Source organism: Daldinia caldariorum (assembly GCF_022478825.1).
Source record: "Daldinia caldariorum strain CBS 122874 unplaced genomic scaffold F4812scaffold_2, whole genome shotgun sequence".
Classification (NCBI taxonomy): Eukaryota; Fungi; Ascomycota; class Sordariomycetes; order Xylariales; family Hypoxylaceae; genus Daldinia; species Daldinia caldariorum.
In genome coordinates, this window is record NW_025953038.1 from 3,196,083 (window position 1) to 3,213,832 (window position 17,750).

The 17,750-nt window shown below is 48.6% G+C and overlaps 5 protein-coding genes across 5 annotated transcripts; 1 reads left to right on the forward strand and 4 right to left on the reverse strand.

Moving 5' to 3' along the window:
• Nucleotides 1-748: 748 nt before the first annotated feature.
• On the reverse strand, nt 749-4,266 carry F4812DRAFT_456024 (DENN-domain-containing protein; the record flags this gene model as incomplete). Its single annotated transcript, XM_047936912.1, has 2 exons — nt 749-1,188; nt 1,242-4,266. The coding sequence occupies 2 exons, from the start codon at nt 4,264-4,266 to the stop codon at nt 749-751; spliced, it is 3,465 nt and encodes a 1,154-aa protein (XP_047794237.1).
• A 5,388-nt stretch (nt 4,267-9,654) lies between these two features.
• Nucleotides 9,655-11,669, reverse strand: F4812DRAFT_199375 (uncharacterized protein). Its single transcript, XM_047930213.1, has 2 exons — nt 11,414-11,669; nt 9,655-11,309 (listed from the first exon to the last, which is right to left on the reverse strand). Exons 1-2 carry the CDS (start codon nt 11,479-11,481, stop codon nt 10,130-10,132), a joined length of 1,248 nt encoding a protein of 415 aa, XP_047794238.1. The 5' UTR covers nt 11,482-11,669; the 3' UTR covers nt 9,655-10,129.
• F4812DRAFT_416046 (uncharacterized protein) lies at nt 11,616-14,585 on the reverse strand. Its single transcript, XM_047933027.1, has 10 exons — nt 14,486-14,585; nt 13,959-14,416; nt 13,641-13,888; nt 13,443-13,464; nt 13,330-13,382; nt 13,110-13,274; nt 12,851-13,059; nt 12,406-12,801; nt 12,156-12,351; nt 11,616-12,100 (listed from the first exon to the last, which is right to left on the reverse strand). Exons 2-10 carry the CDS (start codon nt 14,173-14,175, stop codon nt 12,077-12,079), a joined length of 1,530 nt encoding a protein of 509 aa, XP_047794239.1. The 5' UTR covers nt 14,176-14,416; nt 14,486-14,585; the 3' UTR covers nt 11,616-12,076.
• Nucleotides 14,586-14,602: 17 nt separating this feature from the next.
• On the forward strand, nt 14,603-15,932 carry F4812DRAFT_416050 (small regulatory subunit of acetolactate synthase). Its single transcript, XM_047933028.1, has 2 exons — nt 14,603-15,633; nt 15,690-15,932. Exons 1-2 carry the CDS (start codon nt 14,870-14,872, stop codon nt 15,868-15,870), a joined length of 945 nt encoding a protein of 314 aa, XP_047794240.1. The 5' UTR covers nt 14,603-14,869; the 3' UTR covers nt 15,871-15,932.
• On the reverse strand, nt 15,933-17,618 carry F4812DRAFT_416052 (ornithine carbamoyltransferase precursor-like protein). The gene is made up of 3 exons (XM_047933029.1): nt 17,056-17,618; nt 16,310-16,991; nt 15,933-16,256 (listed from the first exon to the last, which is right to left on the reverse strand). The coding sequence occupies exons 1-3, from the start codon at nt 17,359-17,361 to the stop codon at nt 16,204-16,206; spliced, it is 1,041 nt and encodes a 346-aa protein (XP_047794241.1). The 5' UTR covers nt 17,362-17,618; the 3' UTR covers nt 15,933-16,203.
• Between the last annotated feature and the right edge of the window lie 132 nt (nt 17,619-17,750).

Below are 17,750 nucleotides of genomic sequence, written 5' to 3' on the forward strand. Positions count from 1 at the left end.
GTACGTGTTACATACGGTTGCGTTTTTTTCTTGACGTTTCTTGTCCATTTAAAAATCAATAAATACTTGCCAATAAAATACAAAAAAACAAAAAACCAAAAAAAAAAAAAAAAAAAAAAAAAAAAAAAAAAAAAAAAAAACATCGTATACCTGTCATCGGTCTTGTCTGTCTGTCTTCCTTTCGGAGGTTCTTTCTTTCTTGTATTGTAAATTCAGCGCGATCTCGATCTGCCTGCCTATCTCTTTAAAAAAATAAAAAGTCCAACGACATATTCAAGCTGGTCCTTTTCTTTCTTTTTTTTTCTTTCTTTCCACAGGGATTCTCTCCTTTCATCGTCGGCTTCTTCTTTTTCTTTTTCTCTCCTCAACTATGCTGCTGACGACTTAGTCTCAGCTAGTTACCTAAAGTAGTTTGTCTAATAAGCAAATTTAAGCTAGACATTATATCCTCTTAATTCTCTCGTACACCCCCTCTCCTAATGCTGTAAAAATTCGCCATCAGATGCTAGTTTGGAACGGGGATGGAAATATAGAAATCAAGCTTGGGGGCTTCTGCTTCTCAGTTGAATGTGACTCTGGGGATCTTCCACTTTATCCCCCTACCCCCTCGCAGAGCTATAGTACATGATTGGGCTAGGGCTAAAAGGCTTCGCCCAAGTTAATATTACATTCTAGCAAAGTGCTGAATCGAACTTATCGTTTTGGTACGATACGTAGTTGGCACAGCCAACACGAGCTGTCGAGAGCCTTAAGGAGAGTTAGGTATCATCATACTAGGGACCTGCTTCCTCATTACCCCCCTTCTGCGTTGCTCGGGGTGTGGTACACCCTGGATAGCACGAGGTTCCTTCATCAGTGATGGGTCTAGCCGAGTCGGCATCCTTGTTGTCACTGAATGGTAATCCCCGTCAAACTTCGAGTTTGGCACAGGAACACAAGCAGTCCTCCATATGTGGTCAGATGTGTCAGTTAAAAAGGATGTTGGTTTCATATGCCTCGACGGTATCTGGAGGCCAGTTAAGGATGTCGAGACGCCATGCGAGGCCCTTATTGTCGAGAGGCGTGACAATCCCGAGGACAGGCTGGTTTTGCCACGAGCTTTCTTAGCAAGAATAATATCATCAAAAAGCCGAATCTCTGGGTTGGTAGCAGGCTTCGTCTCGCGCTCGTGGATGAACTCATTGAATGCTAACGCATGATCAGCAAACGCTACAAAACGAGGATCAAGTATAGTAACTCACCTTGCGTCTCCTTCATCATCGTCACGTAGTCTTGCTGGTCATATGGTAAGCTTTTGATAAAGCCATTCATATCAAATCCGTAAAGCTGGCCATTAGCTTTTTGCTCCTTTGTTGGTCTGCCCAAGTATTTGCGGTACGTGTAAAGTAAACTTGCAAGACAGCGAACGAAAGAAGCCCGAACCTTGTCGGCATTGAAAGCAACTGGACATACGAGACAAACACATCCAAGGCAGCGTCCATGCGAGACTGCTCCACAGCCAGAGCACTTGTACCATCCATCACCTTCGCAGCGCTCATCGCAAATCGCACAGGTTGAGGTTGCGTCATTGTCACAGTAATTGAAGCAATGCCCCTCGACCCACATCGTAGAGTCGGTATTCTCCACGGGCTGGACGAGCATGTTAGGCATTACAGTAGAGGCTGCCAGAGTTGACTGGGCGTAGGTTGACGGGGCATAACCACCGTAAGATGACTGGGAATCGATCGAAATGGCCGAGATGGACAGGTTTGACTGGTGGCCATTGAAGAATTGGGCGTGGGGTCGGTGAACAGGGGCGTGGTTGAAAGATGAACTGCGCCGACCTTCTTTCTCGAAATGACCCGACCTCTTCTCTCTCAACGTGTTTGATAGCGCATATCCAGAGTCGCTTCTGGAAACTGGTGTAGCTGGCATAGGCGGAAAATTTACAGACACAGGCGACACTGATGACGGAGGGCTGGTCTTGTTTGATTTGCTAGTGGTAGGTCTCTCTGCCCCAGGCTTTGCGTGCAAGAAGGCGTTGAACACAGGCGGCTGGAGGGAATCAGCTGGCTCGGGCTCCCCGAAAGACGAGGAATTTTGTGCTACCCATTTATATAGCGCACTTGGTACGGCCTTTTCATTGACAAGAGTACTATTCTCAACGGAGAATGAATCGTAAGGGAAGGACTCAATTGCATAAGGAGGCGGTCCCGTCATGACACCATAACGCAGGCTATGCGGCGCCGCAAATTGCAAGAGCGAAAGAAGCTTCCGGCGATGCTGCTTTGGGAGACGGACTGGTAATGTTGTCGAATCAATCGTGTCCTTGTCGAGATCAACCAGGACATAATCATCATCGGGAAGCGTGATGTTATCATATCTCCGCTCAATACCAACGATATAAGGGCAAGGCGCATCAAGAGCAGAGATAAGTCGTGCCGGTAGGATAGGTATGAAAATGCTCGCCCAGGTTAATGGGTACAATAGGCTGGCTAGAGCGTGGGAAGCCAGATGTAACATCGCGGTATGTGAAGAGAGGAAGATAATCCGAGATTCTGACATCGCATACTCGAAAAGGGTGACAATATTCTCCAGGGAGAGGGATCTGAATAGGGCGTAAAGATCAGTATTGCGAGAACCCGGGAGCTCGTTGATGGCCTCCTTCCGCGCATACAGACGTAACTCGCGCACGCCGATCTCAACTTGGGTTTTAGAACCGAGAGGGCTGAATGCTTCAGTGCACAGGTTAACCACGTATCGTTCTAGTGGTTGCCAACGACCCACCCGTGGAGAGCTTGGAGGTATGCGTAGAACCCCACCATCTGTCATTGGTACAATGACAGCCCGAAGCCAATCCTTCCAGAAGCCGACTCTCGTAGCATCTCTTCCAAGGATGCCGTACGCTCGAGGTGTCCAGAGGCCACTTTCACCCGCTGTCAAGCCATCTATCTTTGACGCGGCGCCGTGTCTCAGGGGTCGTAACATTTCCGTCATCAAACTAATCTTCTCCTCTACCGCACTGATCTGATCGTCAAGTGCCTCGCGGGCTTGGGACCCAGATGGTATTGTAGGGAGCTTGGCAAGCAGTTGCGATAAGTGCGCGCGTTCTGCAGCGAGACGTGCCCCGAGGCTGCCCGCAAGCTCCCGTTCCTCCTCCGTCATGTGCCTCTGCCTCCAACGCTCGCAACGTCTTTCGATGTCTTCCGCTACATCCATAGTAAGTGCTGTCCATACGATGATGGTCACACCGTAGATCTTGGAGTTGTCGTCCGATGTCATCGTGAACCCATGCCAAGTCGACCGCGGCCTCTCATCTGACGACACTATGTGTATGTCATTGGGGAATGCGAACATCGGTACGTAATCTGGAAATCTCCCCCTCTTACTAAGTCCCTCCATGTCGTCTCGAGGAGGATATCGGTCTAGGAGCTCGGGCTCAAATCGTCGTTTTAAGGGGTGCATATCCGGGTCGAGATTAAGAGGTTCGGGTGGAGGGATGACAGAGTTGTAGCTACTCATTCTCCTGGTAGTCCGAATTGAAGCTAGTTTACAAAAGTCAGTACATAATGCCGAATCTTTTTTGCAATCATGATCGAAAATTTCTGCAGGTAGTCCTTCTGCCAACTCTCTTAAGAAAGTCCTTCGGTCTGGGTTGCGAAAAGGGTCCATACCAGGTCTCGGGGTTGATGGCTGCTTTCGCACGCTGTTCATGTCCTTGAAGCTTATCTTCCGCCTGATGCTACCACGGATGCTCCCCCTGATGCTTTTCATGGGGCTCATCCTTCCGGAGGAAGATTCGTCGGCTTTTATCCTTTCTGCGCGGGGGACAATCATTGGCGGTCGTGACTGCGTTTTGGCGCCGGCTGAAAAGCTTAAATCCTCCAAGAAGTTTTCTCTCTCCGCGGCGAACTTCACAAGGGCCTTGTCGAAGTCGAAATCGCCGAGGAGGTTTTCATGGCCAGCGGCTCCAGGAAGCGGGATTGGCCTAATCGTGGCGCTGCTTCTATTACTCCTAGTATTCCCATCTAGCTCCTCAAGTGTATGGATCGAACTAGTAGAAATCTTGGAGAGCCTGTTGCTAGAGTTCTGACGGGAGTGTCTAGAATTGTTTTTGTTAGCTAGAGAAGCGGCTGGGTCGGGTAGGTCCTCGTCAGGCTCGTGATCCTCAGTAATGGTAGCTTCTACCTGAGTGGCAGAGGCTGGAGGTGGAAGGTCATGGTAGGACACGGACGCGACGCCCGCAATCCAGAAGTAGTCCGCGAGCGGTGCCGAAGGGTTCTCCATGACATCTCAGGTTTAGGAGTTATCCCTTCTTTTCTCAGCCCAAGTTAAACAATATGAAGTGAAACCCGTGACAAGGTTAGAGAAGTCGGATTAATATTTTAAGAGCAAGCTTGCCAGAGGCCCGCTAGATATTAAGCAACAGGTCGACCTGTGCTAGTTTGTTTCCTTTTGTTCCTCAGACCCGATTTGTGGGTATCTGTGGCTTGGATACCAATATCCGACGCATATATCCCGTTGTACAAGCGAAGGACGGGAAAGGTCGCGATTGAATGACTGGTCGGATACGACAAGGTAATGCTTAGTAGTAGGGTCTACTCTGCGGAGCGTCCTCGAGGGGATATCGATATATCGTGTTTATTGAAGCAAACCGCCGTAATAAACCAAAGCCAAAACGGCCATCGACATAAGATAGGTGTCGACAAGTCAGATATGATTATTTTGTTTTTCCCACTTAACGACTTGTCAGTTAATTAACCCGTTGTATAAAGTGACCTCGGCAACCGGGAAGCACTTTTCTGTTACCGTTTATTACCCGGGTTGTAATATTTTTGCCCGTGGTTGTCTTATTTTTCGGGCAGAAGCAGCCGACGTGCTGTTTATCTGCCCTCTTTTTATGGCTTAGATCTATTTTGGCGCCGGGTAGATACGCACGATTTATTGGTATGCAATGCTTCCAAAACAGCCTTAGACAATCATGCAGTGCTTGACTGCAGCTACATGCCCTTATGCGGCGTTATCGTTCGGGTGGGTGGACGACGGGATGCAGGCGGGCAGTTCGAGGCGTGTGTATGGATTGTTGGATTGGGTGAGATGGAATAAGATGAGAGCGGGATGAAATGGGAATTTGACTGGACAAGATGAGAAGACAAGCTTCCCAAGCTGGCAGGTTAGTAGGATGGTAAAGCTGGTAAGCTTGGTACGAGGTAGTAGGTTGATGATAGGCTGGTAGGTAGGCTGGTAGTAGGCTGGTAGTAGGCTGGTAGTAGGCTGGGATAAGCTCCAAAAGGATGCGTGTGTTCAAGAAACAAGTTCAAACAAGTTCGATCCCCAGGTTCGTGGAGCACCTTTTGGAGCAGTTTGGATTTTGGAACATCCAATGACGGACTACTTGAACGAGTCGTCGTGGAAAGAGGAGAAAAAGAAAAAACTACCCAGAACTACCTTGAATAAACCCTTACATAGGAAGGGGGTAGAGGGGGTCTGCGTGGCATTGGATGTGGCACTTTGTATGCGTGGAGTGAAGATGGTTGATGAACGAAATGAACGAAAAGCTGCAGTTGGACAGTTGGGGGGACTTGGAGTGACTTGGAGTGACTTGGTACCGCTAACAAACCCCACCATCCTTTCCCATTTTGTTTTAGTAGCACATAGTGGGATTTTTACGTATCACCTATCGCACAACATAACTCCAGCACCCAGGCCATTGAACCCCTGTCCCGCCCCCCTCTTACAGGGGTAAAAGGGCACTGAGTTGACCCAACAGGGGGAACTACCTTAGGTACCTAGGTAGGTATGGGAGCACCGCTTTGGCTAGTTTGGCAGTTGGGAAAGCCACATTTTTAGGGGTTATCCGAATTGTCTGCGAGATATATTTTGTAGGCAGCTGCATGCATATCGACCTGTAGCAGTTTCCGATCCAAGGTCACTCAATTGGTAGCAAATATGATTAGTACTTCTTGAAGGCGCGAGGTTGTGGAAGGCTCAATTCTAAATTCTTTACGTACATACATCAAACTTAATGTTTGCAATGTTGTTGTTGTTTTTTTTTTTCCTCTAATCTTTTTTTTTCTCAACACCTACATTTCCAAATTTCCAAAATGTGCCTACATACATTAGGTACATACATACAATCAGCCATACAACATCAGGAGTTAAGTCCTCGAAGATGAAAAATAAAAAGAGAGGAAAAAAAAAACCGAAACCTGATCCTTGACTGGACAATTCACCAACGACAGAGAGTAAGAAGAGCATGGATGCTTGCCTCATGCGGTGAAACAGTATCTTGAACAACACATCTTCAACAGCTGTACCTTCGGACAATACACCCAACCCTTCCAGCCTTTCGTCATCCGCTATTCTAATATCCGCGTAATATCTAACCTAGCCACCTACTGAAGAATACGATCTATCCTCTAGTGCGCGTCTTGAAACCGCGAAATGGTGAGCATGCAACTACTATTATTAGCTAAATCATTAGTGCGTCTTTATGTTACCATGTCACTATGTCACTATACTACACCATTGAACACGATAGACGTGTCAAAGAAATACCTCTCGCGACTACTGATCGACTACTGGTCCGGATATTTGGCCTTGCGTACCTTGCAGATAGACCATAATTATTAGTGCCTACAGTATCCGGACTATTGTTTCTGGGTGTCTTTCTCCCTCCCCCCTTTTTTTTAATATCTCCTCGCCTTTCTAAGTGGAGGGGAACAAGTACTCAGTAAAGTTGTCGGAGGAATTGGAGGAATATCTGCATGTAAGTATCTAATTGTTCCTGCATTGCCAACCATCCAGGGGCAACACACCCTTTTCAACCTGCCTTAATGATTTAAGAAATCTCTTCTACCCCTTATTACCTAGGTAGTCCCAGGTTAAAAGATACAGCTCGTATTTGGACATCAGCAGAACTTTACGTACAATACATCGAAGGCCAAAGAAATGCCACTATCTACTTCGAGCATAGCTCAGCCAGTTATGGGGTTCTTTTAGATGCAGACACAACTCCACTGGTCCCTGTCAGTGAAGCCTGTGGGCTAGCGATGGTCTGCTACTTTTCTGGGCTTGCTAAAAACTAGTGGCCAAGACATGTCTCCATTATGGTCAGAGCTTCTCATCCAGGGGTTCATATCGAGATCATTACATAGTAAGGTAAAAATGTCCACGGTCTTTGCCGGGATTGGCGCACGGTCACAATCGTCTGTGGTATTCGTCTCTTTTTTATTTCCCTTTATTACCAGAGGGAGGTAGGTATCTACATATTCAGATACACAGACAAGTCTAAGCACGATATATTATCAGCGACGCACCTCGCCCGATCTTGTCGTCCAATCCGACCCAATAGATACGCGATTCTCGGGTAGAAGGTCAACGTGTCAAATCAACAATAATAATAAGGCGGCAGCATTGATTCATATCGCATAATCTATTCAGGTTACAGTCAGGCATATACCTGCCATATGGCCTTTGCCCCTTTAGTGAACACCATCCTATCAGCTAAATCCGACGTTTACCTATTTGACGCCGCTGCAGATATCCAGACGGAAATCGGCCAGTACTGTTTCAGACTTGTGGGGGTTTATCATGGATATTAGCGACCCGGCTACACAGTAGACAGCCGAAAAGATGAGAAGATGGGAAATCTAGTGATACCCAGCTGGCTATTGCTTTTTCCAGAAGTTGAGAGGGCGCTTGACCCCAGGAGCCGGCCCATCAATCCAACTTTACAAACAACGGTGAAGTGACCGCTCTTCGCGGTTCCTGGCTCCTAATCTACGCCGATCCTAGGCGCTCCGCATACCGAGTTCTTTTTAGGACTTGTATGGATTACGGAGATATTCGGCTCTCGCAGCTGTGCTTTCTGGCCAGGTGGGTTTCATATATACAGAAACCTGGAATTCTGGGGTGGGAAAGCTTACGTAGTGTAAATCTGAAGCTGGCGATGTTCTCGTCAGGGAATCCCGATCCTTGTAATCCGTACCTGTCATCTTCTCACTTCTCACAGGATTTTATTCGTGATCAACAAGCTCGTGGAATCCTTGCAGCCGTTCTTGGAGGCACAATCCACCTGATCCATGGATCCCATGCTCGTAACCTAGTAACCTAGCATCAGGTACAGCATTACCGTGCCGCACAAGTGACGTAGCTGGAACAAACGCTCGTCAGAGCGGATTCGTAACTTCGCTGACTTACTCACCTATATACCGACCTTCAATCAAGGCCAGGTAGCATTGTCACGCCATAACAGTCGAATCGACATTTGATGGTAATTTTATTACTATGAGAGTTTGTCAGCAATACGAGCTGTTGACGACGTTGTCGAGCTACTCGCGTATCATTTAGCTATAGCTAGTTACAACTACGTTTGAAGTTGATCGTCAGCACTTAAGACAAGGTCGCGATTCACAACTTCCAGAATAGGCCAAACCCTCCATGTTGCTAATTCCGTCCACCACCTAACTGGTTAATTGATCGTCGGCCAAGCTTATATGAAATTATCAAGATTCTCAAGTCGTTCGTCTACTCCGAAGATTCGGTTATCTGGCTATCCGGTCGCCGTCCACCTTTAAGTCTGACGACAGAAAATGCTGGGCTATAGAAGGATTTAACTAATACACTACGGTTCTGGCGTCCGATGAAATCTTCCGGTCCGGAAGGGATGTTTAGCAGCCGCACACTTTAACAATAATAGTAATGGTCCTCCCCCGCAAAAGGTAACATCGCAAGGAGATTTCCGGAATCCCCAAAAATCTTGCGAGGCATGCTGTAACTATCAGGAACGGGGTCATACAAAATTTTTTTTTTCCTATATCGTGCCTAGGGAATGAGGGGCGGTTCATCCGTTGCGCTTTGGGCCGGCCTATCGTAGATCCTTATAATCCGATTTTCTCGAGCCCCGCGATTTCGAGCGATTGATTATTGGAACCGGTTTGATGCAGCCAAAAAAGATGGGCTTTGTTCCAACTTCCCTCACCGCTTATGAACTAGGCACGCAAGACACATTCTCTACTACATACATGAGGTACTCTACGCCTGCCCGCCCGCCCGCGTCCTCGCCAGGAAACAGAAAAAAATTCCGAGTGTGCATGATGCATCTGCAGGCGTTCTTGGACTCGTGTATGCGTCAAGAGCTTAGCCCTAGGACACTCGGTACAATTAGGTGCGTTTCCAGTCAGGACCTAGTAACTTAGTTCGCCAATGGGGTAAGATAAGCTAGGGTAATGCCAGGGTCCTTTTTAAAAAAGAGTCTGAGCGCCGCTGCCGTTATGCCAGACAGCCAGCCCAGCAAGCTAGCCTACCTAGCTTAATCCATGAGTCGATCTAAAGAAGGACACGAACATGCGGCCGTTTTAGTGGCGTACATGTAGGTACAATCCGTAGTATGTAGGTATGCTTGGTATGTAGAAGGGGAAAAATGGTGCTACGTTAGGAGAATTTTTCTCTTATCTGACAGCTCATTTTTTCCCAAATATCCGGTTAGGTGTAACTGGAGAGAAGGCTTGCGTGTCGTGACGAATATGCTACGATATTTATAGGATCGTAGGATATATTACCCTAGCATGCGGCTCTTGGGACGGTAATCCTCCGTATCAGGGGACTGGTTATCTAGCCTGGGAATGCCCCCATCGTTCATGGTGTTAAAACAAGCTCATACGGAAATAGGTAATAGGGGAGACTATCAGTTTCTTCCTTCCCATCGCCCTAGCCCCTAGGGGTCCGAATTATGTCGTGGTATTGCCGGCGGCCCGTCAATCTTTTCTTCGGGTGATTGCTAGTAGAAATAAAGATGACACGCCTATCCTACATACATCGCCCTCTCACAAAACATGTCGTGATCCCGACGTAGTCCAACCCAATGGGTTTCGTGGTTCGTGACCCGCGTAAATATCGCCGGGCGCTCAGATAACCTACCATATCCCAGGCACGCAAGTAGTAAATGCAGATAATACCGGAGCCCGAGAGTTGTTGTTGCAGTAGAATACCGTAACCTACTCTCTTCTTCTCCTTGCAGTGGACCCTTAAGAAAACCCATATCTGTATGTACTTGGTAGGTAGCATATACGCTCCCATTTTCGTAAAGTCATCACCGCTTCATCAGAAAGCAATCACCCTGCTCCCCGGCTCCCCGGGTTCCCCGGACTCACCTCGCAACAATCCTCGTGCCCAGCTTCCCCGTAGACAGGAACCCCTTATTCCCCATCTCGCTCCGCCAGCCGATCCCCAGCACCCCAAACACGATCCTCCCGTCCTCGTCGACCCGCAGCTTCGCCCCGTCCGGTCCCCGATCTCTGTCATCGTCATCGTCATCTTCCTCTATCACAAAGCAGCACTGCTCCACTTCCCCCGGATGCAGCACCGGCCGTCCGCACCCACCAATACCACCACCGCCGCCGCCCCCCGCGACTTCCCAGTTGCAGTCGCGGTACCTGAGCCCCGGCTCCAGGTCCAGGCCCACGCGGGACAGCTGCATGACGTCCTCGCTGCAGTTCTCCAGCTGCGCCTCCATAACCCATCTTCTCCTGTCCCTGTTCTTATCCCGCCATCCTTTCCCTTTCCCTTTCCCTCTTCCTTTCCCCTTTTTCCCACTCAAGTCCCAATCCAAATCTACATCCGACCGCGACGGCGGCGGCGGCGGCGGCACCAGCGCGCCGACCTTGGTGCGCACGATCAGCGACCCCTTGCACATGAACTGGTACAGCTTGCGGAACGTGCGCGTGCGCCCCGACGTCTCCGTCGCCTCGTAGTAGCTCACCGTCACGGCGAGCACGTGGTTCCCTTCTTCCTTGAGGTCGAAGTTGACGATGCGCTGGAGCGTGTCGCCCGGCTCCAGGTCGACGCCTCTAGCGTGGCGGTGGCCCTTGGCGTCCGACTCTCCGTTGTCGTCATCGGCGTCGGCAGTTGCCCCGTTCGCGCCTAGCAAGGACAGTTTCTGCGCTGCGCTGGACCCGGGCGTTTTCATCTCCGCTTCGATGCGCACGTCGCGCGTGAATTTACGCTTGGGGGGGTGCAGTGGACTCCCTGGCGCTAGGTTTGCCCCTGCTCCTCCTGCGGCGACGGCGGGTGCTGGGAGTTCACCCGGCAGCGGGACGTCGTGGTTAGCGCATAGCGTGCAGCTGAAGGTCTCGCCGACGTAAGCGGATCCAAAGGACGGGGGGAGTTGTAATATAGGCGCGAGGAGGAACGGGTCCGGGTTAGTGTCGCCGTCGGTGTGGTAGGCGAGCGAGGCGGGGATCGGAAGTTCCTGCTGCTGGACCGATGCGGGGAGGGAGGAGACGGGTGTAAGTAAGGGGTGTTGGACTACGAGAGAAGGTCTGGATAATCTGTTTATTATAACAAGAGAGCATTAGAGTATATCCAACAACAAAGTTGGGAGGGGTTGGGGTGTAAGTAGGTAGGGAGGGTATAAGCATTGGTTTTTAAGTACCTGAGGACTTTCAAGGAGACGGAATGAGGCTCCTTCGGATCAATTGACGGATATCGTTGGTGACTCATTGTAAAAGGAGAATTCAAAGGAAGACAATACTATATGCTCACTCTGAATGGACCTGGATATGCTCCTGAACCTGAACATAAATTATTTACATGATTGGGGAATTGGCAAGTTGGTAGAGTTAATGTAAGAGTTGCGACTCTTTGGCGGTGTTGGATTCTTGGTAAAGTGACGTAAGCTTATCGATAAGACAGGTGTTGATAGCTATGGCATGGCTGCATTAGGTACATTACGTACATTGAAGGACAAGCGGACCTGGCCTATCGCATTAATGAATGAGATGAGAGCTAAATTACATTAGGTAAGCAGGTGGTATAACACATACAGCTATGGCTTTAGGTAACTCGGATGGATACCGGCTCAACAAATATAATACCTATGCTGCTCAGCAAAAACCAATATCAAATGGTACTACCTAGACTGATGTGCGGGGCGAGCTACCTCTGACAAAGCCGTACACCCCATAACCATGACTTGATTCAGCCCATGCGATCGCGTTCCTCAAATATCTTATTATCTCTTTTAATACTACGAATCCCCTTTGATAAAATAGAGAAGGTATGTCATGTCCTATGCATCTCCAAGATCAAGTCTTGATTATAATCCAGGGGGAGGAGGGACCTATATACCACCAGTTAGCTTGCTTTTAGTCAATTCTCTATATAACATTACTTACTGCACCGTAACTTCCTGCACCTGGTGGCGGAGGAGGAGGAGGTGGTGGTGCAGATCCTCCGGGAGGCGGCGGCGGAGGGGCTTCGCTGGGCGGAGGAGGTGGAGGGGTAACGGAAGCACCAGGAACTGGCGGCGTTGGTGAACCTTGCTGAGCGGCTTGCGCAGCGGCATAATAGTGTTGATAATATTGCACATATCTGGAATGGCGTCAGCGATCTCGCATCCTTTCGTGGTTACATTACATTACTTACGCTGCGTAACCACCATATGCCGCATAGGGGTCTTGACCACCGTAATACTGCGCGTATTGGGCAGCATAATCGCTGTTAGCGTTCTGTGGGCTGCCTTGAGCTGGAGGTGCAGGGGAGGCCGAGCTTGCGGCAGGATTGGGTGAATTATTGTAACCACCGTATCCACCGTAGGAGCCCGAACCACTTCCTTGTCTATCACCATATCTGTCACCGCCGTAAGATCGATCACCATAAGACCTCTCGCCGTAATTACCACCATGACCACCGTGGCCACCGTGGCCACCAAAATGCTGACGTGGAGGTCGGCTCTTGAACTCCTCATACTGTTCTTTTACGTTCGCGATCAAGTCTTCACATAACTCCTTGGCTTTCTCGACCATCTTAGGATCGGGACCACTAGATATTGTTAGAAACCAAAATAAGGAAGCGCCCACCATATACTTACGCAACATGGAGGTACATGTCATCATCGCTTTCACGGTTAGTTGAAGCCTCAAGATAGCCTGACCCTCGCCCTTTGATCTGGACACGACATCCGGTCTCTTGCTGGATATGCTTCACGTAGGAACCACCATGCCCGACGATCTGAGCCCTGAGGTTAAAACCACGGATCTCTTCGAGGCCAATCGGGATCTTCGCCTCCGGCCATTTACGCTGCTTGACGTTAGTACATGTCTGTTATAGAACAAGTAAAATTGGCTGACCCGTCCAAACTCGTCACGTTCCACCTGTTCTTGGTCTCGACGTCGGAATCGTCGCTCGTCAACCAGATTCGGGAGTTCTTGCTTCATCAATTCCTCGATCTTAGCAACAGCAGCTTCGAGTCCCGTCTTGGACGTGCTGGTGATGTGGAGGTACAGTGGGGGGTTCTATAATAGCGTTAGTCCCTGGAGCTTTCTTCAAGCTGATCGAGATATTTCTCACCGATGGCGTCGCCATGCTCTTATCCGGGTAGTAATTGCCTCGTGTCGTGACATCTTTCAAAGTCAACCATGGTTCTACATTAAATCAATAAACAGCTAGGAGGTTTCTCGTACCAGCTCCGGTTTCTTCTTTAATCTAAATCAAGCAGCGGAGGTCAGCAGATGCCACAGATGGGATTCGTGTGCGAGCTAGCACGCTTCCATGTAAGCAGAACTCTTCGCACACGATAGTATATAACACTGGGAATGAACCACCAAGCTAGGGCTGGAAACTCTGCAAATCAGTAGGAATTAACCAAGGGTATTATTTACCATCTTCTGTGTAGAACTCTTCGTGAGCAGGTATCGGTTTCGCAGGTCGTTTACTTCGATATCCTTGATATAGTCGCCGTCGGCAATATACATCTCACCATTTATATTGTTGGAATTGTTTCCGCCGGGGGTGCTCGGGGCGTTCGGACCGGGAGACGCTGAAGATGTTGACTTGATGGGGGGTACATCCACGTGCTGGATACCCTTCTTCGCCTGGATTTGCGCATTGATCTTAGCGGCGGCGGCAGCTAAAGATAGGTAGGTACCTAGTTAGTTTGAAAGGGTTACGAATCTATAACGCGGGAATGAATAACATACCTGCTGCTGCTGCTGGGTCGATGGGACTCTTCTTAGAGCTATGCGTGTTGTTCTCTCCATCCTTACCCAACGGACTACGTTCACGACCATCGCGACCATGATCAGATCTCTTCGCTGGTGGGGAACGCGACCTACGATCAAATCGAGAGCGGCGCGGTTCGGGTTCGGTCTGATCGAACCGAGATCGTTTTGCGGTGCGTCGTTCCGTGTCGTCCATTTTTATTTACTAAATGTCGCGACAGTCGAAAAAAAAAAGTTAGATAATATCCGGTGTCAAAATTGACAGAAGCCTGCGATGGGATTATGCGCAGACGTTTTTTAAGGGCTGCGCAATGCAGGAATTGACGTTGAAAACGAAAGGATGGATGGGTACCTAGGTAGGTAGAGTTTAAAAAATTAAGGTTGAATAAGTTACAGGCAAGTAATTCTCGAGATTTCCACTTAGCTCAATGTTTGAACTAGACGGAATCCGTAAGAAGGGAACCGGGACGGGAAAGAGCAACACGCGACGGGAAAGGGAATAATACATAATCCGATACCCAGAAGTCTGGGCCGCGCAGGTGGGTCCCAAGGTGAAGGTGGCAGGGTGGTGGGGTTAAAGACGCTAAAAACTCCAAAAGATAGAAAAGATAAAAAAGATGCATGAATTTATGGGGCAACAAAACAAAGCTCCGGGATTCGGAGCTAACCTGGACCATTTCGGTCATTGAACCCAAACATTTTTATTCCATGGGCAATTTTATACTTATACTAATCCCTAGCCACAATTTTCCATCTCTCTCTAAGTGGTGAGTCAAGTTGGTAGAAACTTTTACCAATTGAGCCCCCGTCAGAACTCTTGTCAGGTTTCGAGGACTGCCATTTCTGATCAGAGAGCTTTTCGAGTTCTCGTTTACGGTCAGAAAAAAACCATGGCGTCCCGTACACTTGTTCAAGCCAATTGCTTCAAGGCTATCGCCGCGAGCGTACGAGCCATTCCCCAGACTTCTTCAAGATGGAGCTCGAGTAGCAGTTCTACTTCTGCCATCGCATACAAAGCTCTTCGTCGCCGTCAAGCTCCTCTCCCTACCAACGACACACCGTCATCATGGTCTGCGCAAGCAGCCGTCTCCAATATTCTCTACGAAACCCCAACACCCTCGATGGCCCCGCCGAAACGTCATATTCTCAACTGCTTGGTTCAAAATGAGCCCGGTGTCTTGTCCCGAGTTTCTGGTATTCTGGCAGCGCGTGGTTTCAACATCGACTCTCTGGTCGTGTGCAGCACCGAAGTGGAAGACCTCTCCCGTATGACAATTGTCCTTACGGGACAAGACGGTGTGGTCGAACAGGCGCGACGGCAATTAGAGGACCTAGTACCCGTTTGGGCTGTTCTAGACTACACAAACTCTGCTCTAGTCCAAAGAGAATTGCTGCTTGCCAAGGTTAATATCTTGGGGCCGGAATACTTCGAGGAGTTGCTAGCGCATCACCGCGAAATGACGGCCGAGGCCGACGCACTGGAGGCAGGCGATAAGACCTTGGAGGACACTGCCCAAGACTTCCATCCGAGTAAGATGGTAGCCAGTCAAGCCCTGAGACTCAAGCATGAGCATCTCAAGTCTATCACTTACTTCGCACACCAGTTTGGAGGCAAGGTTTTAGATATTAGCACAAGTAGCTGTATCGTTGAAGTGTAAGTGATTCCATCTACTTACTATAATTACTATGATCCGTACTAATCGTTCGTAGGTCTGCCAAACCGGTTAGGATTGATTCATTCCTAAAACTGATTGCTCCGTTCGGAATTCTAGAATCGTCTCGGACTGGTCTTATGGCATTGCCTCGATCCCCTCTATATGGCCCTGATGAGGAGACCATTGTTAAAGAGGCAGATGAGATTGTGGACGCCAGCCAGCTACCACCCGGATAAGCTGCGGTTCAAGTAGAGGTTAGGCGTTAGTGGTCAGCAAAAAAAATACTAGCTTGCTTTGATTGTCATTATTACATTGTAAACATAAGTCACTAGGCGTGAGCTACATAAATCATACTATGCAAAGGCTGAATGAAGCCTTCTCATTGTAATCCCCCCTTTTTTTGACCCTGCCATTCGTAAGTGATAAATCTATCAAGCTAGAAAGCATTTTAAACACCATGCCATTTACTCCAGAGCTGACAGATCAAGCTCCCGTAAAACAACGCCAGTGGATTTACCCTTATTAGCTTTCTCGCCCCGTACTAGTTGACGATCATTTCCGAACTTATTCTAAGTTGATGAGGATATTTTCCCTTTGTTCACGACGAAGGCTTCAATTGCCGCTATATATGAATCAGCATCGGCATAGACAAGTTTAGAAGGAGGCATAACGTACAGATAGCTGCCCAAAGCCTATTCTCTGCTTCGGGGAAGACAAGGGACCGGGGAGAGTAGAAAACCTCATCGGTGACCTCCTCGGAATGACGGGGTAAGCAATGCATGAATTTCCAGTCCGGCTTGGCTCCGCCCCTCTTAGCTAGTTCGGTGCTGACCTGGAAGCCGGCAAAATCTTTCAGTCGCTTCTGGGTCTCTTCTTCTTGGCCCATGGAAACCCAAGTATCGGTTACTATGATATCGGCATCCTTCACGGCCTCCTCCGGAACATGGGTCTGGTTTAGAACGCCGGGTATCGACGTGGTGTTGGCTTGACTCGTGATCAGATCTACCTTGTCTTGTGGAATGCCGTAACCAGGAGGTGTCGCAACTGAGATTTCAACGCCCAGCTTCACGCAGGCGATAGCGAAGTCGAATAATACGTTGTTTGCGTCTCCAACCCAGGCAACTTTCAATCCCTTTGGTACGAGGAGATTATCCCCAACCTTTGTCAGTGACTCATGGATGGTAAGGAAGTCAGCAATGATTTGCAGGGGGTGGAAATCATTAGATAGCGCATTAATAACCGGAACGCTCGAATACTTGGCCAAGTCTGTGATATCACTGTGAGGCCCAACACGAGCTACGATGGCGGATGTCATAGATGAAATAACCTTAGACGTATCCTTCAGTGACTCGTTTACCTAGAGAACTACCAGGTTAATTATTTGCCTCAACTGATTCTAAAAATGCCTCGAATAGACTTACTCCTAATTGGATATCATTTTTCCCGAGGAACATAGGATGACCTCCTAGCATAGTTACGGCAGCTTCTGTTGAAACTCGCGTGCGAGTGCTCAGCTTGCTGAACATCATAGCCACCGTTTGCCCCCTTAAGCTTAGAGTCAGGTCATGGGGAATAATTTTATTTCTCGCGGCCTTTTTGTGATTTGCCGCATTCCGCACCAGCGTTGACAGTTCGGTAGACGATAAATCGCTGATTGACATAAGATGCCGAACTAGTGTGGAGGATCTCCTTACCAGTTTTAACGGAAGCATTGATGATTGTAGCATTTTTGCGGTGACTTGATGTGCTTCGGAGTTCAAGTAGAGATATATAGGTATGTTCGAATATCCTGTTGACTATTAACCTTTTATATGGGGGGTCACAATTAAAAGAGTCACAATTGAACCCGGCCTTCGTCGTGACACCAATGCACTTTGTGGAGATTCTAGTGCTATCTAGGTATTGTACATTAGGCGATGACATAAATTACATAGTAATAGGTTTGAGGTAGTAGATTTAACAGTCAATAGTAGGCCGGTTCAGGTGTCCGACAGCTGGTCGTTCTCGGGAGGATGTGCGGTACCTGTCTTAGGTACCTTAGGTAGGTATACCCCTGCAGGTGTGTCCTGCAAGCCAGCAAGCTTTCTCCGGCCCTCTAACGGCTGGAAAGGTTCAA